Source organism: Equus asinus, chromosome 7 (assembly GCF_041296235.1).
Source record: "Equus asinus isolate D_3611 breed Donkey chromosome 7, EquAss-T2T_v2, whole genome shotgun sequence".
NCBI classification, from domain to species: Eukaryota; Metazoa; Chordata; class Mammalia; order Perissodactyla; family Equidae; genus Equus; species Equus asinus.
The window spans coordinates 55,823,376-55,849,295 of record NC_091796.1 but is presented as its reverse complement, the minus strand read 5'-3'; the positions used below and the strand labels follow the sequence as shown (position 1 = coordinate 55,849,295).

Sequence of the window (25,920 nt, the reverse complement as noted above, 5' to 3'; positions counted from 1 at the left end):
CGTCATGTGAAAGGGCAACCAGGCTGACGGCTGACATTTGGTGAATGCTGACATGCGCCAGGCAAAGTGCCAAGACTTGGATGCATTATTGTATTTAATTCCCATGGCAACTTCGCGTGATAGGAATTATTATTATTATCCCCATTTTACAGATGAGAAAACTGAGCACGGAGACGTTCTTTAACTTACCCAAGGTTATATAGACAGCAGGAGGCAGAGATGAGACGAGAGCTACACAAGCTGCATTCTCAGCCATAATGGTAAGATACATTTACTCTAGCCACCAAAATGACGCAGATACAATTATTTTTATATAATTACATATGAAAAGCTGGTGCTCTAGTGGTTAGGATTCTGTGCTCTCACCCCTGGAACCTAGGTCTGTTTCCTGGTCAGGGAACCACATCACCTGTCTGTCTGTCGGTTGTCATACTGTGGCAGCTGCGTGTTGCTGTGATGCCGAAAGTTATGCCACCAGTATTATTTCAAATACCAGCAGGGTCACCCACAGTGGACAGGTTTCAGTGGAGCTTCCAGACTAAGATAGACTAGGAAGAAGGACCTGGCCACTCAGTGCCGAAAAACTGGCCATGAAAACCCTATGAATAGCAGCAGAGCGTTGTCTGATACAGCGCCTCAAGGTGAGAGGATGGCACAGAAAGACAGGGCGGGGTTCTGCTCTGCTGTCCACAGGGTCACCAGGAGTCAGAACTGACCTGACAGCACTAACATAAACAAATATGGAAAGCTATTATTATTAGATTTTTGGTACTATTGTGCTTCCCTTCTTTTCAAAAAAGAGCCTCAAGAAAGGAAACGAAGCAGACTAAGGGAACTACTCCGGAGACTGGTTATACAGAGCGCCATCCTGTCCACCCCTCACCCCCAACACATGCTGAGCCTCCCTCAGAGCGATCGCACCCCACATCCTTCAACCAGACTGCTTGAACGTCTAGTTGCTCCAACTGTCGATTAGCAAACATGTCACATGCTCAGCCACCAAGAATGTGTAATTTTGACTAAACAAGCACTGGAGAAGCACCAATTAAATGAAATGGGATGGGAAACGGGATGTGCAAGCAAGGGGACACTGTGGTAATGGGTAACCAGGTGACGCTGTGCAGTCCGTGTGTGGCTTCGGGGGGATTTGCCACCTCTCACCTCTCAGGTAGGGGAAGGCTCCCAGGAGACAGGGCTCGTTGGAAGGTTTCTGCCCAAAGGTATGGCGAGAGCGAGGCTGTGAGGAGAAGTGCCGCAGAGGGGAGAGGTGAGCAGAAGGGGGGGATCGAGCAGATGTCACTGACAGGAAGGGAGCAGAAAGGCAGGTGGGAGGAAGGGAGACCTATGGAACGAGAAGAAAGAGCCTGCCCTGCTGCAGCCGTGCCAGCACGGTGCGCCTCATCAAGCACCTGGCCACAAATGCCAGCCAGTCTTCTGGAAACAGGAGAGGAGGGAAAGATGGGCGGCAGTCAATCCATAAGGTTGAACCATATGAAACTGCCATGTTGGAAGTCAAAAATGGTCACATACTGGCAATTTCGTATGATTCAATCCAACAGATAATAAAACTCCTTTATCTAAATGTGGCTCTGAACCATATGTGGATGAAACCGACAAGAAGAGAACTAACTGAGGAATTCAGAGACTGTGTTCCAGTCCTGACTTGACCTCCAGGTCAACGCATGTGGAAGACCCTAGGCAAGTGTCTTAAAGTTCTGCTGTCACACCTTGCTCATCTATAAAGTAAGTCTTGGACTAGACAAACTTAAGTGCGCTTCCAGCTGAAATGCTAAGATTCAAGGAGAAGCTGGCATAAGAGTGAGGATAAGGAGGCATGGTCAAAACAAGGCAACGAAGTCAATTGCATTTGACTCATGCTCAGCTGGAACAGGAGGAGAGCTGGGAGCAAGCTGAAGGGTATGGAGCAAGCTCTTGAAGTAGAAAACCTGCCAAGATTTAGTCTCCAGATTTCTTGGTAAAGAGAACCACAAGGGAAGCATGAACAGTAATTTGGCTTAAATACTAAATAGTTTTAAATTTACCCTCAATAAAATCAACTAGGGCAATTTAAAGCAATCTTTTTATTGAAGCACATACATTTTCTATATTTCTTGTAATTCTTTTCTTTTTTGGTGAGGAAGATTGGCCCTGAGCTAACACCTGTGCCAATCTTCCTCCACTTTGTACGTGGGATGCTGCCACAGCATGGCCTGATGAACAGTGTGTAGGTCTGTGCCTGGGATCTGGACCAGTGAACCCCAGGAGTGTGCAAACTTAAATCACTCCACCACTGGGCCAGTCTCTTGTAATTCTTTTCTATTATCTGTACTGGTGTTTTTATGTGTTTCTACCATAATATTCATACTATAAAATTTTGTACTGCAATAAATTTAAAAGTCTCCAGTTGAACTACCTAAAAATTACCTTCAAGAGAGCCCTGACTCTAAGAATGTCTTGCCATGATACTTCTGCAGGGCTAGACTCTCTTTCTAAATTCTTCATATGATGCAGGGGATTTGTGAGAAGGACCCCTTGGATGCAGACCAATTTGTACACAGTGCTGCTCTGACTGCACTGCCCTCCATCCCTGGTCTGCCTACGGCACTCATTTATTCTTCAAAGTCCAGTCCATGCCTCACCTTCCCTGGGACAGCACTACCCACTGCTCCCTCTCGGGCTAATCCCACCTTCCCCTGCATGGACATTTCAATGTGTCCTAATGATTTATCTAAACTCTGTGCACCCTGTTACTCCTTATAAGTACACAAAAGTTCGTCTTGGTACAAGCAGACCTCATTTTATTGCATTTTTCAGATACTGCATTTTTTACAAGACTCTCTACCTGCAAAAAGATTACAATTTCCTGAAGGTTCAGGTGATGGTTAGGGTTTTTTAGGAATAAAGTATTTAATTAAGGTATGTACATTTTTTTAGACATAATGCTATTGCACACCTAATAGACTACAGTACAGTGTAAACAAAACTTTTTACTTTTTTTTCTTTCTTTTTTTTTTTTTTTTGGTGAGGAAGATCGGCCCTGCGCTAACATCTGGTGCCAATCTTCCTCTTTTTGCTTGAGGAAGATTATCGCTGAGCTAACATCTATGCCAACCTTCCTCTATTTTGTATGTGGAATGCTGCCACAACATGGCTTGACAAGCAGTGTGTAAGATCCAAACCTGTGAACCTCAAGCCACTGAGGTGGAGCAAGCAAACTTAACTGCTACACCAACAGGCCAGCCCCAAACATAACTTTTTCTTTTTTAAAGGAGTTTATGATTTTTTTTTTTTTTTAAGATTGGCCCCTGAGCTAACATCTATTGCCAATCTCCTTTTCCCCCCCCTTTTTCTTCTCCCCAAAGCCCCGGCAGTATATACTTGTATACTCTAGTTGTGAGTGCCTCTGGCTGTGCTATGTGGGACGCCGCCTCAGCATGGCCTGATGAGCAGTGTCATGTCTGCACCCAGGATCCAAACCGGCGAAACCCTAGGCCACCAAAGCGGAGCACACGAACTTAACCACTTGGCTATGGGCCGGCCCGAAACATAACTTTTATATGCACTGGGAAACCAAAAAATTCACGTGACTCACTTTATTGAGATATTAGCTTTACTGTGGTGGGCTGGAACCAAACCCGCAATATCCCTGAGGTGTGCCGGTATTTCCAGTGCTTTACATAGTTCCCAGCATATATGAGGTAATCATCTTTAAAAAATTGAATTGAATGCCTATTCAGATAAAACTCACAAGGGTTAATTTGAAAGATATTAATTTCTAGTAAATGGAAGAAATTCTCATGATGATATGATGTACTACTTATTAATTATAACTTTTTAATGGTAGAAACAAGAAACACTGATGATAATCTTTATCAACTTAACTCTTTCAAGCAGTTAAAGACGCCAGCTGGTGCCATTTTAGTTTCTTTGGTAGGTGATTACATAGTTTAACAACAACAAAAAAAACTAATAAAACTACAATGGTTTAACAACTATTTAAAAAAAACCCTCAAGAAATTTAAAACCAAACACTTTGAAATGATAAATCACCATTTAATATGTAAAGCAATAGAACATTTAGATAATGTCAACATTTAAGAGACTGGGTCAGCAGTAGAGGCGTGGGAAAGAGGAGTAAGAACCTCCTAATAATTTCTCAAATCAATCAACTTGCAGTATTCTCGAAAAAGGTATTCCTTAGAGTAAGGAATACACTGCTATGGATAAAAATAAGTGCAACCTGATAATAACGCCATAAAACCTTTAACATTATTTTTGGTAAAACTGAAAATTCAAATAACAATAGTTATTTTCCTACCAGTACTCATTCGATTGAGATTGCACGAATGGTTCTAGAAATCAATCGAGAATAATGGGTGGTGAAACTCGTTTTTGAAACTGGACCTCATCCTCATATCTGATGGATGGTAGTCCTAGAGGAAAACCAAGAGAAATTATCTGTTTTCCTTTTTTTCTTTTTCAGAGACGATTCTAAAAGTAGTTTTGCTATGATAAGATCTTTCATTCTTTTTAGATATTTTTCATAATTTTAGATAACCACTGAACTAAGCGTACTATTTAGGTAATATGTTTAAAACAATGTTCATAATTTAGATAATATTTTGTGCATGATTCAGCCTCGGGGTGGGTGCGTGTGTGTGTGTATGTTTAGATGTGTATGTGGGTAAGTAGGTAGGATAAACAAGATTTTGCTAAGTGTCATTTTACTTTATTTTGGAGTGAGCAAGGTCAAATAGAAATGAATGAAGCAACCGATACATTTATCTCTTCTTTTACTATATACCTGCTTTATAGGATGAAAAAAAAATACAATCCGGGGCTGTCCCCGTGGCCGAGTGGTTAAGTTCGCACGCTCCGCTGCAGGCGGCCCAGTGTTTCGTTGGTTCGAATCCTGGGCGCGGACATGACACTGCTCATCAGACCACGCTGAGGCAGCGTCCCACATGCCACAACTAGAAGGACCCACAATGAAGAATATACAACTATGTACCAGGGGGCTTTGGGGAGAAAAAGGAAATAATAAAATCTTAAAAAAAAAAAAATACAATCCTCCTGAACATATTTTTCACCACTAACATTCTTTAAACACTAACTAATTATGTGCATGTGTAATAAATTAAATGCCACAACTGTGAATTCACTATTTAAGCTAAAAGATGACATTCTCCGTTTTTCTGAAGGCCATGGAAGTGAGTTGGCAGTCTCCGGGCTCACCTTGAGTTCTAGCCAAGCTTACTGCCCCACAGTCCTGAAGGGGACCGATGCTGCTACGTGAGAAAACGGATCTGGATTTTGGGATGAGGGTGTGCTTCCTGACCAGGTGAGTCCGGCATAATTCCACAGTCTGTCAGTGTTTCCTTCCCATTTCTGCGTTCTCCTTTTTAATCTTCCTGCAGCCATATTCCAAACCTACAGTGTGCCCATTTTTTATAAAACTAATAAAAAGTGTTCCACTGGGCTTGGTAGTCTATGTCCTATCTGTCTGACTTTCAAACTCCTTTCAACACCCACCTTTGACTTTAGCTAGGCTGGGTTCTTTCCACCACGGTCCTCAGTTCTTATTGCTCTGCTGACGAAAATACGACTCTCCTAGGAAGCCCCACTCCATCAGGTGTTGTCAGGAAGACTTCAGTCTGGGCACCACAGCCCTTACAAATCTTCTCTGAACGGCTACAGAATTCCTAGTCTATCCTACATAAGTCAGCATTAAATTACATGATACTTTATTGTTCACGATTCTAAATTACGTATTACATATCGTATAATACGTACACCTTGTTTTTTCATTAAGTCATAAGTTTCTTGAGGCTGGAAGTCATAACTTAGACTTTCTTTGTGTAACTCAGGGTCCTAAGTACATTGCTGAGCACATGGCAAATGCTTGACTTCGGCACACATTTTTCGAGCAGAACTATACACCAAATGAGGTGCGAGCAAGGAGGAGGTAATTCCTACCCCCAATAAATGGACCTTTAGCAGCAAAACTCAACACGACCCACCATGATGTGAGCTTTAAATAAAAGGACAGGCATAAAAGCTGAACATTTGAAATCATGCCACAAATCTGCTTTCTAAGTAAGTCTGGCCCTGTTAATTGGAGGGAGTGAAAAGAGGAAAATAACTTGTTTCTTTAGTTATTTCAATCACTCAGCATTAACTGAGTACTTACTAAGTGCTTAAGATTGATCTTTGGCAAATCTGTATTTAAATAAGGACAAATACACAGCCTGCAAACTGTGTTCTTGGGAATCTTAGTTTTTCAGGGAGAGGAAGAAAGAACCAGCAGGCAGGTTTTGAAGGTGCTAAGAACAGGAACTGGGGGGACGGAGGGACACGTGGACAATGTGCAGGTGGAGGTCAGCAGGTCACATCCAAGGACATGTGCTCTTCTCAGAGGATTATGACATTAAAAATACTTTTTAGAGTTTTCTTGGGTGAGAATTTTAAACTACATCTGTGAAAGAAAAATAGGTGTGGGTGAGGCAGAACGTCCTAAAGGCGAGACGGAGAATGCAGGATGAGTACACAATGAACAGCAAACTCAGGTGGGAGAGAAGACACATGGCATGGACCTAAATGCTGAGAGAAATCGTCCCAAAGAGCCAAACACTGACAGGTTATTAGTGCCGTGAACCTAAAGGTCAAATGCCCTCCAGTGTCCCGCTTGTGTTAGCTGCGTAATTTGTGATTTCCCTCCAAGCATGAAGTCCGCAGCTTTTACACTTTAAAAGATCTCCATATTTAATGGATGCTTAATAAAATCTTTCTACATTTTCATAATCACATACTCTGGCATTTTGTCTCAGCACCAAAACAGTTTCCATACAATTTACTTCAATATGAAATCTCCTTTCAAAAATGTTTACTTAGCAGTTCAGGGTAGATGTTTTCTCCACACTGATAAGATTAAGTGCAATTGCATTTTATAATTGACTCTATTCTCTGTGAGATAAAAATATGTTGAAAAGATTGTTCTTTGAGGACCCTGAGTCAGTTTCACGCCACACTGGCTGTCTCTGGGGATGACACCTGGGTGCCTGGGGCAGGAGTAAGAGAGAGACTTTCCACTCTTTTATAGCTTTTGGATTCTGTGCCACACACAATACTTCCTATCCAAACAAATACAACTTAAAAAATGAAACTGTTTTGTGTAGTGAGAACATTATACATAAAGTTGATTTAATTCAGTCTATATGCTATAACTAAAGACAGAATTTTTAAAATGTATGGGGTTATTTTAAGAGCTGATAAACAAAAAAACAACCCACATATCCAGGATGACATTCTCATGCAAAACTAAAAAAAAAATTTAAAAACCAGTGTTTCAAAAGCATCTTCTCAGGAGCAGCTTGATGATTTTGCCTCTTCAACCTCAGGGTACCTTTCTCACAAACCACGTGTTGACTCAGTCGAGTCTTAATCTGACATAACAATAGCCAACTCTGCGGCTCTTTCCACGATTTCCCAAGAGAGCTGAAAAGTTCAAAATGTTTCCCCCCAGGATTACGTAAAACTAGCAATGATAAGGACAAAATGCTCTAATACTAAGGTATTTTCAATGTCATATTCTTCTGAAAGGAGCAAGTACCCTCAGAAGTGAACTTCTGCTTTGGTAAACCAAGTGACAAACTGCCGATACATCCAAATTTGAGGTGATCCTCAACAACCAAAATCTCACACTTTCAAAGGATTGGAAGTTTCAGTAACATCTTATCGAAGTAATTTAAAAAAATGCATTGCCTTACTTTGTGGCCCTTAAAATGTATATTCTATAGGGAAAAACACTTTAGGGAAAAGTTGTCATGTGGCTGAAGCCCAGATTTCTTGGCATGATGGTGTGGACAAGAGGTTGCTGGTCTGGCTGATCCTCCACGTGCTTATATTATTAAAAGCACAAAACGATGTGCTTTTATCATCTGAAAAGCAGCATCATGATCCACATTCTCTTTAGTTTTTGTTACAGTATTTAGAAATAGTAAAAAGAATTTGCAACAGCTTTCCCCCTTAAATATTTACTGTGGGTAAAATTTATCAGTGTGCTAAAAAACTAGAGTGTGAAAGTTTTCATAAGAACAGGATATTTTTACAGTCTCAAAGGACAGTCCTAAATTGTACTTAGGAATTACAAAGAGGAAAAGGTACCTTTACAGAGGACCCCACGCGGCAGACCCCACCTTAGCTAAGCGATCAGAGTTAACGTTACCAACGTAGTAGGCAGGACACAAGGTCACTTCTGTGCTTTTGCTGCTAAAGCACTAATGGAATCTAGTCAAAAACATCAAATGAACCACAGCGAAGGCATTCTACGAAATAAATGTCTGGTCAATGTCATGAAAGAAAAGGAAGGCTGAGGAACTGCTCTAGAGTAAAGCAGAAATGGAAATTAAATGTAGTCTTCATCCTGGCGTGGATTGTTGACCAGAGTTATCATCAATATTATTACTATAATTTCACTCTATTCTTATTGGGACAATTGAGGAATTTGAATAACATCTGTAGATTACACAACAACATCGTATTCATGTTAAGTCTCCTAATTGTGATAACTGTGCTGTGGTTACATAACTGATGTCCTTGTTCTTAGAAACACACACTCAAGTATTTAGAAGTGAAGGAGCATGATGTCTGCAACCAACTCTCAAGTGGTTCATTAAAAATGTGCATCAGTGTAAATTAAATGGGAGCAAATGCGGCCAAACGTTAGCTACTGATGAATCTGGTGAAGAGTATATGGGAGTTCGTCGTATTATTTTTGCATTTTGGGGGGATAAGTTTAAAATACTTCCAAATAAAAAGTTATTATTTATTAGGAATATTCCTTACAATAATATTTCAAAGAAAAAAATGGAATTTTTAAAAAGTGTCTTCACTGCAGCTCGAGTATGGTTACTGTATCTAACTGAAATATTTTATTCAAATGATAGCAAGTCCCTTTATTAGTATACCAGGTGTCCAGAATGAAGCGTAGCATCAATTCTCCGTGGGGTTCCATTCCTCCCGAGCATTCTGACATAAGCAATGTCAGGCCTGGAAGCAGGTGCTGATGGAGGAGGTGGCCTTTGCCCAATGACAAACTCCCAGAGTGCCATTCCAAGGGCAGATAACACAAGAGTGGCCTCTTTATGAACTCAGGAATGGTTTTTCCAAAGATAACTTGCATTTCACTGCTCCCTGACTAGAATCGCTGACTCCTTCTCCACAGCCTTGCACACCTCACCTTACTCATCTTGGTATCCACAGACCCTTAATAAGCTCGTTGAATAAACACGGAGGAAGCAAGTGCAGCTAACGTGACCTCCTGCACGCAACCCTTACCTTCCCCCGAGCGGCACTTTCACACAGTTTTGGCAGAAAAAGCCATGGGGATCATGAATGCTATCCCACTCAAGACCGCTGTCTGTAGTCCACTCTGTTACAAAAACCTTTCCTTGGAAAGAAACAGTCAGCCAGGGAAACCATGTTCCATCTTTGCCAACTGCCAGGGTGCTCCATACACAGTCAGGGAAATCAGCAAACTTCCAAGGCAGACACCTCCCGGCAAGTTCTCTAGCAAATACAGGGGAGGTCCAAGCGGTCTCAGAGAACCTGCTGCTAGTGAGGCACAGAATGGAAGGGCAGGACAAAGACAGCAGAGATGGTGGAAGGAGGAAGAGCAAAGTCTGTTTAAGAAAAGCTGACTGAAACTACGGTGGAGAAAGAGGAAGAGGGCTGAGATCGGGGGCTGCTGGTGACAGAGACCAGAAAGGAGGTTACCTGGGAGAGCGCTCACCTGGGCACCTGTGCTCTGAGAGGCACAAAGGCCAAGATTCCGGAGCAGTTAGGGCCAAGCGACAGCCTGACAGTCCTTTGGGGATAATTCCAGACACCTCCCTGCAGGCATGTTGAGAGGTGCTGGGGACATCAGCTCCTGACACGGATAGGGAAAATGGTTTATAAATGCGTTTTAAGGCAGGGCTGCAGCGTGGGGTTGGCTGGGGGTGGAACAGCTGGAGGGTTCAGTGTCCACGTGTCTCTGGAGTACGCTGTCCACTTCTTTCCCCAGGCGGATGCTCCTTCTAGGTCCTGCCTTGGCCCTTGAACGCACAGAGACAGTCCCAAGCCCGCAGGGCTGTTCTCCTGAGGGCTCCTGTTCAAGGCAGCCAGTACCCCCACGGGTGGTTTAGGCCAGTGCAGCCGAGATCCGAGAAGAGCACACTCAGAGCGAGGCCCCAAGGTGCCCCGTAGAGTAATCTCCAGTTATGAACTACATCTGAAATGATCTAAGATGACACTTTTCTCTGATGCCATAGATAAAAATCTTTAAATAAGAGTTTCAGACGACTGTGGAACATACGTTGCAGTTCCCGCTTCTTACACTTGCCGTTTCCTTTCTCTCTCTCTCTTTTTTTTATTGGCACCTGAGCTAACAACTGTTGCCAATCTTTTTTGTTTTTCTGCTTTATCTCCCCAAATCCCCCGGGTACCTAGTTGTATATTTTTAGTTGTGGGTCCTTCTAGTTGTGGCATGTGGGATGCCACCTCAGCATGGCCTGATGAGCGGTGCCATATCCACACCCAGGATCCGAACCAGTGAAACCTGGGGCCCCCGCAGCAGAGCATGCGAACTTAACCACTCGGCCACGGGGCCACCCCTTTCTCTTTTAACACACACATTAAATCTCACCTCCTCAAAAGGCCAAGAACAAGAGGCTGCTTGGGAGATGGATTTACATGCCATTTTGAATGGAAGAGTGGGTTGACTGTTTTGGTGCTTGAATGGGAACCCTCCTTTCTTCAACACTGGTCACGTGCCAGCCAGCCAGTCCCCGGATTTGTTACTCCCACTGCTCCTTACTGAAATGGACAAAGAACTCCGTTATACTCTAACAGGCACTTAGTGACGTGCGAGTTGTGGGGAGAGCAAGGCGGGCGGTAGAGAGAGGAAGAGGCCTGTCGCTCTGGGAGCTGATACAACTGGCCTGTCATTTTCTGACAGTGCTGGGTCCAAGGCTCTGATGAGGCTGAGGGGCAGATGCTGGGGACCCACATGGGCGCTGCAGCTGGGGCTCCCGTGGGGGAACTCACTTCTGCCTGATTTACATTGGGGGCTTCAAAGACTGTTTGAGCAGGGGGCAGCGGGGTTCTGTTGGTTAAAAAATCATAAAGAAGACCACTAACCTGGATGATATGAATTCTAGAGCTCTGCACACATTCCCTAGAAGACACAGGACAAGCACACAGACGGGAGCAGCTGAGAGCCATTTGGCTCAGGCACGGCTCTTAATCCGTCCATGGACATGCTCGTCCACCCTCCTAAGAGCAGCTCCAGGAAGCCCAGCTCCCAGCTCTATTCTCCACTGAGTGGCAGGCCAGTGCCTCAAGGTCACCTCTTTAGAGAGTGGTGGAGCCAAGACCCATAGAGAGCAGCTGGGCTCCCAGGTCCTCACCCCTGTCCACTGCAGTGAGCCAGCCTGTATCCTAAAGAAATGCTTGATATTTTCTCACATGGGAGGAGAGGAATGAATAATTCTCACTCTCTGGGTTTATATTGACATGCAATTCTCATAAACGTCAACCTTGGAAATATCGGGTGGTACTGATCAAACTGCTTTCAGATCAGACTGCTTTCACATTTCTTATTAAGCCTTATTTATCCTCGTCCCCTCAAAAAATATAGCAACACACAATTTTAAGAGAGCTAACAAAATATCCACGTTTTGAGAAGAAAAAATCACACAAACAAATGAATAATTCAATTTAATTCAGTAGTGGTTTTGGTTTGATATTGTGCTAAGAGTTTTGGGGAGGTGGGGGGGTAACCACAATATTTTTCTAAACAATGAAGTGATCTATATTCTGTCATGAGCATCTCCTAAGACCATTTATTTCCTATCACTTCATGTGTGGATGAGCTGGACGCAAAGACATGGTGCCAACCAGTGAAAGGGGTCCTGAGTGGAGCCAGTCCACAGCCAAGACCATCTGGATGTATACGTGAGAAAAAAACTGCAAACAGCAACTGCCAATTAACCACCCCAGCCCAAACCAAGCTGCCCATGATCCTTCAGCTGCATTGCTGCGACAGCCCCCAGAATGGTTGCCCTACTTCATCCCTTGCCTCCCTACAATCCATTCTCCACTCACAGCCAGAGCGATCTTGATAAAACACAATCAGATCATGTAACTCCACTCACTGCTTGGAACGCTCCACAGCCTTCCAGATCAGGACAGACTTGGCCTATGAGGCCAACAAGGTCGGGCCCCCAGTGCTTTCTACGGTCTCCCATAGCAACCCTTGGCTGCATGGGTGTCATCTGCTATCCACATTGGCCTTCTTTCTGCTACAACCTAAATTTCATATAATTCAACTGAAATTCAAATGGAAGGCAATATGAAGAACAAAACAACAAAAGATAAACCCGTGTGTGAGAGTCTTAGAGGAAATTCTTAAGATACCTCGAAGGCAAGTTTAGATTTCATTATAATGAGCAATCTCATGTAGAATTTTAAATTAACATTCTCCAACTTTTTCCTATTTAAAGAACTCTGAAATTAACTTTTAATGATAGGATATATCTGGTTCAAAAATTATTTTTTATCTATAGGAAAATAAACTTAAGACCCTCAAGGAACTGGAGTGACACTGAAAACCTTCCTCAAAGATTTAATCTCAAAAAAGTACTAGATTTAGTAAATTAGTGTTATCTTTACTATTAAAATACTTAATTGAGCTCTGCTTTTATGACTTTTACAGTACATATTTTCTTTAAATAAAAGTTAATTTTCTCCAAATGTACCAAGTGTTATTAGTATATAAGTCAGAGATTTGACCTAATATCATTCTTAGCGAGGATCCTCAAATTGTAAATCCAAGACCTATTCAATCTAATAATATAAGTGGTATGAATATTTCAGAGCACTATGGAACAAATGTTACCGAAAATTTTGTGCATATTAAAATAAAAAATTGCATTTTCAGAAAGTTACATATTTAGATATTAATTTCCTAATTTATGTAAATGTAGGTCTATTACAAACATAGTCTCATTTGACACGGACAGAGACACATATGACAACAGAATGTTAGGCTTAAAAACTACCGAAAAAAAAGGTATTACCTCTGAAACAGCATTATAATTGCATTTGCATCTGCTGGTTCCCAATTCTCTTCCATTTTATTGATAATTAATTAGGGCTTCTGGTAATCACTTTTAAGTAGCCTAAACAGATCTATATGAAAACATATGTGCTCAAAGGAAGTGGTCTCTTGAGTTTTATTTTTTTATTAAAAATATTCATGATTTAGCGCAAAAAACACTTTCAACAAGTTAGGTGCTTTGGATTCCTTAGTAATCCATGTGGAGTTACTGACTGCTCCTGAATTTCGGATAGAATATGGGACCCCTTGTTATGTGTGAGTTTGTCGAGAAGAGAAGAGAGAAGACATGTGACTGATTAACACATCTTCATTCTAATTCTCCTTATATGCTAAGAATAATCAGAACCATATACGAGACGTTTTTTGATTCCTTTTAGGCAAACATAAGAGGACAAATTCGAGAATTCAAATATACGCCTATGAATGACTAAATCTGAAACTGAATGGAAGGCCACTCCTGATTTCAGCTAGGACCTTGTAGTCTGGGACGACTTCTCCACTACGTGAAACATCATGGAGCACCCGGAGGGCATCCTATAGCTCTAGTGGGCTGAATCACTGCTTTGGCCCTACCCCCACATCATCTCCCTTACCCTCCTCCAAGCCAGCCAGTTAAAGACACAGTGTAGTAAAAAAGTGTGCCCACCGTCCCTAGCCCCTTTTTCTAGCCAGTCTGCCATTCCTAACTCCTTTTTAGAAATTCTAGAGATCTCACTGGCTGCATGGGAATGCTTATCAGAAGCAAAAATCACATGAAAGGATGCAAATAAGAGCTTTTTGGAAAAGGAATTCTTATCAGCCATCCGGATACAGGCCTATAGGACAACCGCGTGCTGCTGAAGAGAGGGGTGGGGAGGGAGGCGCACACTGCCCCAACTTCAGTCAGGGCAGCATCTATGTATTTCACACGCTCGTTCTCATCCCTTTCCCTTCGAAGAAAGGATTCTGAGAACGAAAAATGTCTCAAGACCACCATGCCAGGCTTTGAAATACTGTTGTTGACGGGTACACACACACCACACACACACACACACACACACACACACAAGTAGGCTCTTTTTGCACAACTGTAAGAATGATTTTCTGAGAAATTTAAAAAATACATTTTTCTTTTAAACATGCTTAATTAAATTACCAAATAACAATATTTAAAAGAAATGTATATCCACCAAACAAGAGAAAACTAATATTCATATCATCCTTAAGCAATACTGCCATCCAAGTGATCAGGAAAACAGCCCTAAATCCTGCAGACGTAAAGCAAACTACATTTTCCCATGATAGTAAATATGGAGAAATAACACACAGTATATGTGTTATCATTTACAACACGCATTCTCTTCTCTTCTGATCTGAAGGATGCGCATCTTAAAAATAAACTGAATTCTATTCTTTCTATTATTCCCATGGAGGCAATCACATACCATAAAGGATTTCTTTCTACTCACGTAATTTCTACTCTTTTGTTATCTGGGAAACTGCTTGTTAATTTAGAAACACATATAGTAAAACATACTATCAATATGTCTTAAAGGTATTCTGTCTTCCTGATTATCAACCTCACCAATATATTCATAAGAGCATTTCTCACAATTCTATTGTCTAATATTTTTAACAAATGTTAATATTTTGGTGTGGAGGAAAGCATTTCTCTTAAGCAGAGCTAGATTTTGAAGTTAATAATGAGTTAACATTAACATTGAGTCTCAGTAAGCCATCTCATTAAAAATGGTTCTATCTTGCAGCACTTAGACTATTTCAATAAGCATTTACTTACCTGGGAATATTCAAAGTCAGTAATAGGGGCTATACTCTTGATATAGTCTGATCGAAATTGGTTTTCTGGGTTAGCCAGAGGAACTGGAGGTATTATAGTACTCATCGCCGAAACAATTGTCTAAAACGGAATGAAGACAAAAAATATATATATATGGATAAACATCACATTTAGGCTCCAAGTATGATAATCTAAAATATATAATTTCTGTGTACATAGTTTCAGAGAGCAGAGTACTTAACCTTTCTAGTCAACAAATATTTAAAAAATAGTTCTTACCACAATAGCATCTTTAACATTTTTCCGGATGTCCAGAATTTTTTGTTTCTTTTCCCTGTATTAAAAGAGAATTGTTACTAACTTAGTTTACCTTTAGCGCTTACTTGAATCAATCGAGTGGGATTTTAAATTTCCAGCTCAGCATGGGGCTAGACTAAGGTTCTACAAGAGGTCAAGGTCAACATCAACCCCAGGACACAGCTGCAAAGCTTTTATCTGGAAAAGGAAACATCCCCCTTTTCTAGTTTGTACTCTAAACAAACCTGAATGTACACATTATAATCTATATAGCTTTAAATACCCACACAGGGTATACAAAACATGGCAAAATCATCATGAATATTGCATATAAAAACTAAACAGCTACACTTGTAAATATATTTTATTTGACTCTAACCATATGTTGATACTTATGAATTGAAATCCATGCAGACAAATGATATAGAGAAAAGTATACATTGACATATTGGTTAAGTGTGCTCAGAGCAATACCAATAATACAGATCAATACTTCAAGAATACGTAATAAGTCATATTTTGCTACGCAAGTTATTTTATTTTTTGATCTAGACACTATCAGAAAAAGGATTTGCGTAAATATATCAAATTCGACAACACACTTCTATATTTCTCTCCCTAAAAGGTGTACTCAGTGATCAAATTAACTGTTTAGAGAAAGCACTTCTGGGAAGGCTGGGAGAGAAGTGGCAAAGTTTGCATGCAGTTTGGTCAAAACCGAAACGGATCATTCCTTACTCGGGATTAAATCCATTGACGTGCAGGATCCTCATTTGTTTGACAATAGTGCTTTTCCCAGATTCACCAGCCCCTACAAATAAACAGAAAGAATGCTGTGATCTGTAGCCCCGATACCGTTGCCATCTCTCACGCCAACCCAGACTGAGCAATTATCCTACCCCAACGCAGGCATATTCAACACTCGTCCCCTCTCGGCTGGAGGAGCTGGCCCTAGTCGCCGGCGGCTGCTCAGTGGCCGGCGGTGCGCTCCTGGCGTGCGCTCCGCTCGGGCCGGCAGCCGCCGCGCGCCCTCCGGCCTTACCCAGTAGCAGCAGGCGGTGAGTCGCTTTGTAAGCCAGGCGCTCCTTCTGCAACTGCTTCTCGATCTTCTTGTTGGCCTCGCGTCGTTCTTTTTCATCGACGCCCTGGTCTTCTGTCGTCTTGCTGTTGCCCAAACACCCCATGCCTGCCCGCTTGGATGGAGGTCAGGCACACTTAGGAATTTGCACAAAAAGCAATGGAGAGTTGTAGATGTGTGTGGTTCCCGCGACGGCTCCTCTTCCTCGCTGCTGAAAGAGATGGTCTGGTCTCTCGGTGTTTTCCGATCCGAACAGGCTTTTCTTCTCCCTCCCCCTGCCCACCGCAAACTCCTAACTAAAAAGGATGCAAGGAAGACGCGCAGAGTCAAGTGCGTTTTAAAGATAATTGTTTAGAATTATCTTCTGGATAAATAGCGTGCAACGAACGGAGACAGGAGCGCAGAGCGCCGGGCTCTACTGGAGGGAGCCCTGGTGGCGCTGCGCCCTCCACTCGCCCCGCGTCCCGCCGCTCGCACCCCGCGCCGCGCTCAGCCCCGCCCCCAGCTGCGTGGGCCGGAAGCGCCCCTCGGGGACCCCGAGGTGGCGGCGCTCTTGGCCAGGTGCCGGGACCCCCCAGGTGGTGGGCGAGCGCGGCGCGGAGAGATGGAGGGCGCCGCTGGGTCCCCGCAGGGCGACTGTGGGCCCCTGCCGGCCAGCCTGCGCCCTGCTCTGCCCCTGCCGTCGGACTCGCGCCCCTCTCGGGTGCAGGGACCCTGGGACCTCCGCACCGTGGGGAAGGGGAGCTGGCCGGCTGGGGGGGTTGGGGGGCGGGCCGCTTGTCCCGGGGTTTCGGAGGGCCCTAGCGCTAACGGTACTAGAGGGGTCGGGAGCTGACCTCTAGGAGCCCGGCCCGCGGTAGGCTCACCCGCGAGCGGTCCGGATTGCGGCCGCGTGCCTCTCTCGCACCCCGAGCCCGCGAGAGTGGGTCTGGGCGTGCGCTCCCCGCCGATCCCTCGGATGCCTCCCTGCTCCCCGGCAGGCGAGGACTCGCGCAGGATCATGCATATTCTATCAGGGAGGAGGATCTGTGAGAGGCTCACCAGTCATACTGCCTTTGTTCCGTTCATTTTCTAGACTATTCCAGCGCACCCACGCCACCGCCTCCCTTAGGCTCCTGTCTTTACCTCCAGCCCCCGTTTCTCCTTTGCAGTTCTCTGAACAGCTCTACTACTTTTCTACAAGACACTGTGGCCTCGAACTTGGCATTGTGGCCGAGGAACAAATGAGGGCAGACTGGCCTGTGCTCTCATTTATTGGGACTGGGGGTGAGCTGGAGCCCTCTGTGACTGCTGCAGCCACGACAGAGGCCGCCAGCCGCGTTGCATTTGCACTGCTGGACGTGGGGGAAGGAGGGCAAAAGAGGCGACCGAAAGGAGTCGTGGATGCCAGCACTTGCGCGTGCGTTGCCGTTACAAGTGTGCGATGGTCTCCAGGCTCGGGGTGCCCTCAGCGCTGCACACCGATTCTTTACACGCCTTTGCTCAGCTCTGTCTGCCAGTACTCCAGTTTCCTCCAGACCCACAACGTTTCCCTCACTTTCAGCATGGCCTGGGCTTCTTCACAGAGAGCAAATGCCATCTGGCCGGGGCTCCCCACTCTGCTGTCCCTGTCCTACCCTTCTCAGGGACACCGTCTCCCTCACCCGGTTAGCTGTCTCCTCTCCTCTGGCCCTCCCCTCTTTCTTCAGCCTCCCCTTTTCTACTAGCTTGTTCCCTCAAGCAGACAAACATTCCACTCTGTCCTGTTGAAAACCAACAGCACCTCCTTCAACAGCACTGTCTCAGGCCTCTCCTTATTTCCACAAGTTTTCCTCCTGCCCACTGCAGCCAAGGGTTAAAAAGGGAATCTGACTCTGGCCTGTCCTTCCTTACCTCCTGTCCACCCCTCAGCACCTGCTGCCCTGGCTTTGGCCCATCCCTCTACACTGAAAATATTCTCTCCAGGATCATCAGTGGCTTCCCAGGGGCTACACCTCCTCCGTGAACTTTGGTCTTTACCTTCTTTGACCTCTCTGTGGAGCTGGCTCTGACCCTCCTTGAGATGCTCTTGTCCTTTGGCTTCCTCCACATGGCCGTTTTGATTTCCTGCCTGCCCCCTGGCTAGTGGAGGTGCCTCAGTCCCAGCGCAGCCTGTCTCCCCGCATGCCCGTTCCTGGCGGGGCTGACTGCATCCTCCATTCACTGTACACAGCTCTGACTGCATCCACGTCACATCTCCAGCCCAGCTCGCCCTCCTGTCCACTGCTGTCCCCAGCACACCTCCACCTACACTCCTCACAGAGATCTCCAGTTCAACCTGCCACAGACTGAGCTCATCCCCCGGGCCCACCTCCACACCTGCAACCTGCTCTTCTCCCTGTTTCTGTGAATAGGCCCTCAATTCTCCAAATCAGAGCATGGGAGTCATTCCTGGCTCCTGTTCCTTCTTGCAAACCTAAGCAGTTACTCTGGTCCTTTGGGTCTGTTTCCTAAATATCTGCCCTGTTCTTTCCACTCCATCTGCCATTACCATGGTCTTAGATCCCTAATCTAATCTGGATTGTGGCTGTGGCCTCCGGCTTACTTGCTCCAGTGCACCCTGCACAATTTTGCCACAGTGACAATACAAATGTGACTGTGTCACTGTCCCCACTACCTACAAGCGCTCGGCCACAGTCCTTCAAGACTGGGTGCCACAGTCCTTCAAGACTGGGTGGATGTAAACTCTGAGGCTTCAGCTCACAGGTCTCTCCACTTCCCAGCTCTCCCCACCCCCACCCATCCTTTCGACTGCTTGTACTTCCTGAACACTCTGGCTCATCCTTCCTGCACGTGCTGCTCCTCTCTCTGGGATTCCTGTGGCCCCTTCTTTACTTGGCCAACTCCTGGTTATCCTTCTAGCCTCGCCACTCCCTCCACAGTCACAGGCAGGCACCCCTTCTCCGTGTCCCATCATCTGTCACCTTGCATTGTAACGGTTTGTTTACTGCTCTTTCAAAACCCCACTGACTGTAGACTCCCTGAGGCCAGGGCTGAGTCTGTCCTTTGCAGCTGCTGCAGCTGCCACACCTGCACCTGCTCAGTGTCTGGCCCGGAGGAGATGCCCCGTGAACCTCTGTCAAATGGATGAATGAAATCACAAAAGCCAAAGATAATTCCTGCTCAAAGTGTGGGTTCTCATGAAGGGAGTTTCTCAAACAAATTCTGAATTCATAAAACACTTGTCCAGTTTAGTACTATATTGAACATAAGAATACTCTTTAAAAACAAAAGCAGTAAATTACTCTTCTTGACACAGGCAAACATACGGTGCCATGCTATGTTCTCAGCTAGGTTAAGAGTCCTAGTGTGTGGAAGGACGCTATTTAGCACAGTTGTCAGGCCTCACACCTTGTGAGCACCAACTCTTATATTCACACGTGGCAATGTCAGCTCAGCCCATCCTGTGGCTAATCAGGCAGTCAGAGGCGAGAAAATGTATATGAAGATAGCATAGTGCAGTGGGATGTTTACAAGGATTTGTCATTTTTTTTAATACCAAGATTTCCATAAATTGTTAATTAGAAGAGAAGGGGACAAAACAAATCCCATGAAAACTTATGAAGGAAAAATTAAGTTAGAACCCAGGAGCTACACTTTAAGGCAGCCTGATAGTCAGTTACCCTAAAAACATAGCAAAAGGTTTCCACTTATTCAGATCTAGAAGTTAGGGTTAAAGATAACGTTTTATACATGGGATTTGATAAGGATTAGATAAACTGATATGATGAAAACACATACCATCATATACCCAGGATGTTAATATATCAATAATACTAACATATATGCACTGTAAAATTGCTTCTACTAGTTTTTCAGTGAGCGCTGGCACTGGGCTAAATCCTTTCCATGTTTATTTAGTATTTGCAATAATCCTAAAAGAAACTATTGTCACCATTATTTTACAGAAGCTTAGAGGGGTGAAGAAGAGGTCTATCTGGGATAGAAACCCTCGCAGCCTGGCTTCACTGGCTGCCCCAAATGACCTAAAGTGTGTCCACAGTACACTGCTAAACACCCTAACATAAAAGCGATGTCCTTATACAGTGATGCCACATTTCTTAGGAGAAATGCGAAGCCAATCTTTACATAGCCTATTATCAAAAGGAGCTCAAGACATTTTTTTTTAAACCCAGTCACCTGGCCTTGTCCTAGTCTGGTTTGGGAAACCGATCCTTGTTCGTGTTTCGAACCAGAGGATCAGAATCCAGAATCCCAACTGGCTCACCTGGAGCAGCAGGAGCGGAGCCGATGGCAGTGGAGGCATCTGTTGCCAGGCAACGACAGTACAGCAGCAGCGCCCTGCCCCAGACCAGCAGCACATTCCCACCTGCAGAGCCCAAGGGCTGTCCTGCAGCCGGGTGTCAGCAGAGGGGGCGGAGGCGGCGGGTCAGGGAAGGTGGGCCTGCTCACGTCAAGGAGAATTGGGAAGACACAAAGTTTGGGGCAAAAAGGCAAAGGTAAAACAAAATGGTGTTTTCCTCACTCTTGTTGATGTTTAAGACAGACAGGGTGTTTCAGAAGTCTTAATGCATTGGAAAGTTTAATTATTGAAATTTCTTTTATACTTAGTTTTGTGGATTTTGAATAATGATTTTAAAATTTGTTTTTGCTTCAGTCTCTCTGATTGCAGTTGGCAAATATTGAAAAAAACTGCACCTGTTCTCTGGTTAGCTGAATTCAAGTCCATGATAGCAATAAGGAGGAAATTCGTTTCTCGTTGTAAGGAGGCTCCCCACAGAAGTTTAATTAACAGCTGGATAAAAAAAATCAAGGAAATTGTTTCAATTCATGACAGCCTAGATCCAGGAGATGCCAAGCTAGTCTGAAAAATGACTAGAGTGCTATATAGCACAAGATAGTGGATACACTGAATTTAATTTAAAAAAAAAATCAATATTTAGGGGCCGGTCCCATGGCCTACTCGTTGAGTTCGGTGTGGTCCACTTTCACAGCCCAGGTTTGGTTCCTGGGCTCATACCTATAACACTTCTCAGCAGCCACACTTTGGCGGCGACCCACGTACAAAATAGAGGAAGACTGGCACAGATGTTAGCTCAGGGAAAAGGTTCCTCAAGAAAAACAAATCAGTATTCAAAAACTTTAATGCTTTCAGTAGCATTTTATACTTTAGCAGCTACTAAATGTTAAAACTGCACTAGGACTTTTGGAACAGATATATCAAAAATTTCAAAAGAAGAAAAACAAAATAGTTTAGGAAAGGTGAACAGTCACTAATTAAACGCAATGAGAATGCTCCAAGGGACTAAAAGCTGCAGCCAGTTTTGCAAACAAACTTGGCGGTGCCAGCACGCAGCCAGCAAAGTGACTGGTGTGTGCACAGCTCCCATTCCAGTTCGTGCCATTTTAGACAACTTGCCGCTGTTGTATCTCCTTTTTTTCTTAGTGTCTTGCTGGGAATAACCTGTGTAGATTATTTTCCATTCTTAGCAGCAGAGCTCACTCACTCCACAAAGCTCACTCTAAAAATATTGTGGTCAATTTTTCACATTTTTATAGAAAAACAGGGAAATGTTTTCAGTGTTCCCTTTCTGTACATAATATTCTGCAATCAAATATTTTAGAATTTATTGAAATAATTTCTCTTATTTTTTTTCTTACCCCCACAGCAAAATAATAGGAAGTAGCTTTCGGAAGTGCCACCCATAAAGGGCAGTGATGCAGTCTCGTTCAACTAACAGCTTTAAAAGCCACAACAGCAGCGAGTCAGAAGGAAAGCTATGTTAACTGTCTCTGACTCTGCCCCACATCCAAAAACCCAGGACTGAGATATCCTCGTGGGAATACACAACTCAGTGTCACAGTGGGAGTTTAGTTACGGCACGAACATGAAGTGGGATGGTGCTGAATACATTTAAACAAAACAAAACAATGAAAACCAATTTGTGCAGAATGAGGAATCTGCAAACAGAATGAAACTATCAATGTTTTGCAGTTCAAATAATCAAGGAAAGCCACCACCCAGGTTGTGAGGCAGAGACGCGGGAAGGGCCGTGTGTGGACGGTTGGCGCATTGCAAGAGAAACCACACACGCATCAAAGGCGCACTGAAAACACAGCTTACTATCCAGAAATCAGACGAGGGTCAGGGACCAGAGAAGGAGTGAAGAGTAACATGTGGACAGCACAGACTAGCATCCCTGTCCTTTCAATCCTGCTCTTTAACCTCAAATAGCCTCACAAGATATGGGACCACTGCAGACTGTCAAACACGTGTTGTTTAATTAATATGTTTAATACTGACGTGAAGTTTCAAAAATTGTCTAACTAGTTTTAACGATATTTCTTTTTTTCCTAACAAACATAAGACGAAGTAAAATGTAGAAATTGCAAACAAATCTACATAGATGAACACATCCTAAACCCTAACAAATACGTCATGATAAACAAAAGTTTCAGCACTCAGTTCTAGATACGAGGGTTTTCTGGTTCTCAGATAACTATACTCACTAACATCTTTTCTTTTCCTGTTTAGACTCAATCTCATGTAGTCTCTGGAGTGATAACAGTGTGTCCAGTAATTAAGAGTTCTCTTCCAACATATTTTCTTATAAAGTGAAAGTGAATCAGACGCCATAAAGTCCCCTCATTTGGAACAAAAAGGAAGGCAATGTGGATGCATTTTAAATGCTTAGCAATGTTCTCTTGGTATCAGCGAGGTGCCCCTGTGGGATGTCACGGCTGTGAGAGGTGCAGTGATATGAATCCTGGTCTTAACACCCTAATCTAATGCTGAACTTCAGCAATGCCCGCCTGCCTCACAACTGTTGTCACATGTGAAGCAATCATGTCCCCATATACTGCAAGAAAAGATAGTTAAGAGAACCTCATTTTGCATCTACACAACGTAGCTTCCTATCATTGAACATGTTTATTTCTACCCACAGGCTGTCATCTAGAGAGACACACTACAAAAAGGATAAGCAAACTCTTAAGACCGATTTCTTACATTCTGGAGCAGTTGGGAGCATAAGACAAGTACATTCCAGTCATTCAGAGGGCAACGTTGCCAATCTGTAGGAAACAAGGGCTGGAAGGTGTGGTAGGGACTCAGGGGGATGTGAGGGCCCATGGAATTGGGAAAAGCTTCATCGAGGAGGAGGGACCTGAGGCTTGTCTTGAAAGATGCTGGGACTGGAATGTGTAGAACGAAGGTGCACAGTTCAGGTGAGAAAGAACTGAGTAAGTGAAGGGAAACGGAAGTGGTACTGCACAGGAGGGAGAGGGGCAAACGGTGACAGCTCAGCCTCAGAGGTCGGGGGAACCAGATGAGCGAGGGGAAAAATGCAAGTGTGCGGCTCAGTGGTGAAGAGCATGGGTTGTTGAGCAAGAGTGCCTGGGCTCAAAGCCCTCTTCCTCTCTGTGATTCTCAGCTTCTGTCTCCGTAAATGGGTGAGGACAATGGCCTTCACCTCAGAGGGTGGTGGTGACAATTATACGAATAAGTTCATCTTATCACAGTGCCTGGCATGTAGCAAGCTCTCAGTAAAGGTAGCAATTATTATCATTCAATGTTAATTTAACGAATACAAATCCATTTTATTCCTCCACGAGGCAGCATGTTGATGTCCTGGAAGAGCTCCTGAGTTTTTCTACCAGGCAGACACACAAACAAAGAACTGTAGTCTAGTCAACAAAGACTTGCTGAGTGTCCACCTGCACTCAGCTGAGCAGAGTACTAGCTGCTAGTTGGGAACATTAATGCGTGAGACATGCTTAAAATCATAAAAAATGCACATGTGACAGACAGATGAATGGATAAACAAAACGTGGTCTACACATACAGTGGAATATTATTCTGCTTTAAAAAGGAAGGAAATTCTGAAATGCTGCAACATGGACGAACTTTGAAGACATTATGCCAAATACAATAAGCCAGTCACAAAAGAACCAATGCTGTATGATTCCACTTGTATGAGGGACCTAGAGTACTCAAATTCATAGAGACAGAGAGTAGAATGGTGGTTGCCAGGGGCTGGGGGTAGGCGGGAACGGGGAGCTATTGTTTAATGCTGCAGAGTTTCAGTTTGGGAAGATAAAAAAGTTCTGTGGACGGATAGATGCAATGGCTGCACAGCAATGTGAATATACTTAACGCCACAGAACTGTACGCTTAAAAATGATTAACATGGCAAATTTCATGTTATATATATTTGTCACAATAAAAACAAGAAAAGACTTCACATGCAGCCTCTTCGTTGTGACAGTGGTGGAAGAGAGAACTCTCTTTTGGTTTCAGGCTATTTGTTTAGGTGACTTCAATTCCTCGTTTAGAAACATTTACTGCAATTATAGTTTCTTACCAGAAGGTGGCAATGTAGAGCCAGAAGGACAGATGGAGGCTCTGAGGATGCTTTCAAAGCAATGTGTTTCATTCATTCATTCATCATAAAGCATTTTCTGAATGCCTACACACACACACAGCCTTGGGATTACAAGGATGAATTAGACGTTCGCCCTGATCTCAAGCAGTCTAGTAGAGAGGGACAGACATGCAATCAAGTAAATGGGAACAAGTTCTCTGAATTCCATAGACATTACAGCGGGAACACGTTGGGGGGCGGGGGGTCATGTGTGTGGTCAATTATAAAAGTGAAGAAAAAATAGCCTTAACTTTCCTACAGCAAGGTATGCTAATCATTGTAAGTCACCCTTCATCTTAATTTTAAAAAGACACCGAAAGGTGCTTTATTTCCAGCATCTCATCTGATCATCACAACAGCTACAAGATGCACATTATTAGCCACACTTTGCAGATAAGGCTGTTGGTCTGACGGTCCCACAGTGGCCTGAAAGGGTGGGGTGCCTGTCTGATCTCAAAGCCTGTGCCTTTCCCAGAAGGAACTCTAAGGCCCTTATAGGATGAAAAAAATCGCACCATTCTCTCTTCTACTAATTCCAAGAGGAAAAATCAAACAAGCCCACCTCCTTTCTAACTCAGTTAGGCAGATTAATCTGCATATAATGACTGATGAATTAATTAACTCTTTGCCCAGTTGCCTTAGCAACTGGTTTCTTTTAGAATTTGGCTTAGTTACAGAGTTTAAAGCAACAGTATTCCTTATAATAGAATGTCAAATTGTATATGAAATGAAACAGAACATAAACTCTTTTTATCACAGGTAGGAACTATGTGTCTCCCTCAGAAAAGTTGGAATGGCTCTTCCTAAAGCTTGCAAGGCTGTTGATAAAGAATAAGGGAGATAAGAGCTTATATTTGTCTATATTTGCCACTACATGGTTTGTTTGCACTTGTCATTAAGTAGGAGCCATTTGATGGATTTAAACTATAAATAAATTAAATATTGACATTTAAAGGCAGTCTCTGATTGCAGACAAATCCCAAACCATCTTAGATGTATCATGGGATTGAGAAAATGGACAAATGTATTGATGTTGTTAGTGAGAGTCAGGATTTTAAGAGGGAAGAAAGGATGTACAAATGTGGAATGAGAGAAGGCAGGGAAAAGCCCGTGGGGATGGATGGAATTGCAGCCATCAGTATAAACTCATGATTTCTAAAGTATGTTTGTTCATGCTATATGTCCATGATTATGTGCACATACATGT

General features: G+C 43.6%; 1 protein-coding gene across 6 annotated transcripts in view; it reads right to left on the bottom strand.

Moving 5' to 3' along the window:
• The window catches only part of GNAL (G protein subunit alpha L), a 147,659-nt gene that overhangs the window by 86,334 nt on the left and 35,405 nt on the right, over positions 1–25,920 (bottom strand). The window contains exons 1-5 of one of the 6 annotated variants that reach the window (XM_044773504.2): positions 17,178–17,318; positions 16,276–16,519; positions 15,972–16,044; positions 15,216–15,270; positions 14,937–15,056 (exon numbers count right to left, since the gene is read on the bottom strand). In XM_044773504.2, coding sequence (XP_044629439.1) covers positions 14,937–15,056; positions 15,216–15,270; positions 15,972–16,044; positions 16,276–16,417 — 390 coding nt within the window. In that variant the 5' untranslated portion in view covers positions 16,418–16,519; positions 17,178–17,318. Of the gene's footprint in view, positions 1–14,936; positions 15,057–15,215; positions 15,271–15,971; positions 16,045–16,275; positions 16,523–17,147; positions 17,319–25,920 lie in introns of those variants that run through there. The other 5 variants (XM_014829081.3, XM_014829082.3, XM_070513463.1 and 2 more) reach the window with 5 other exon arrangements.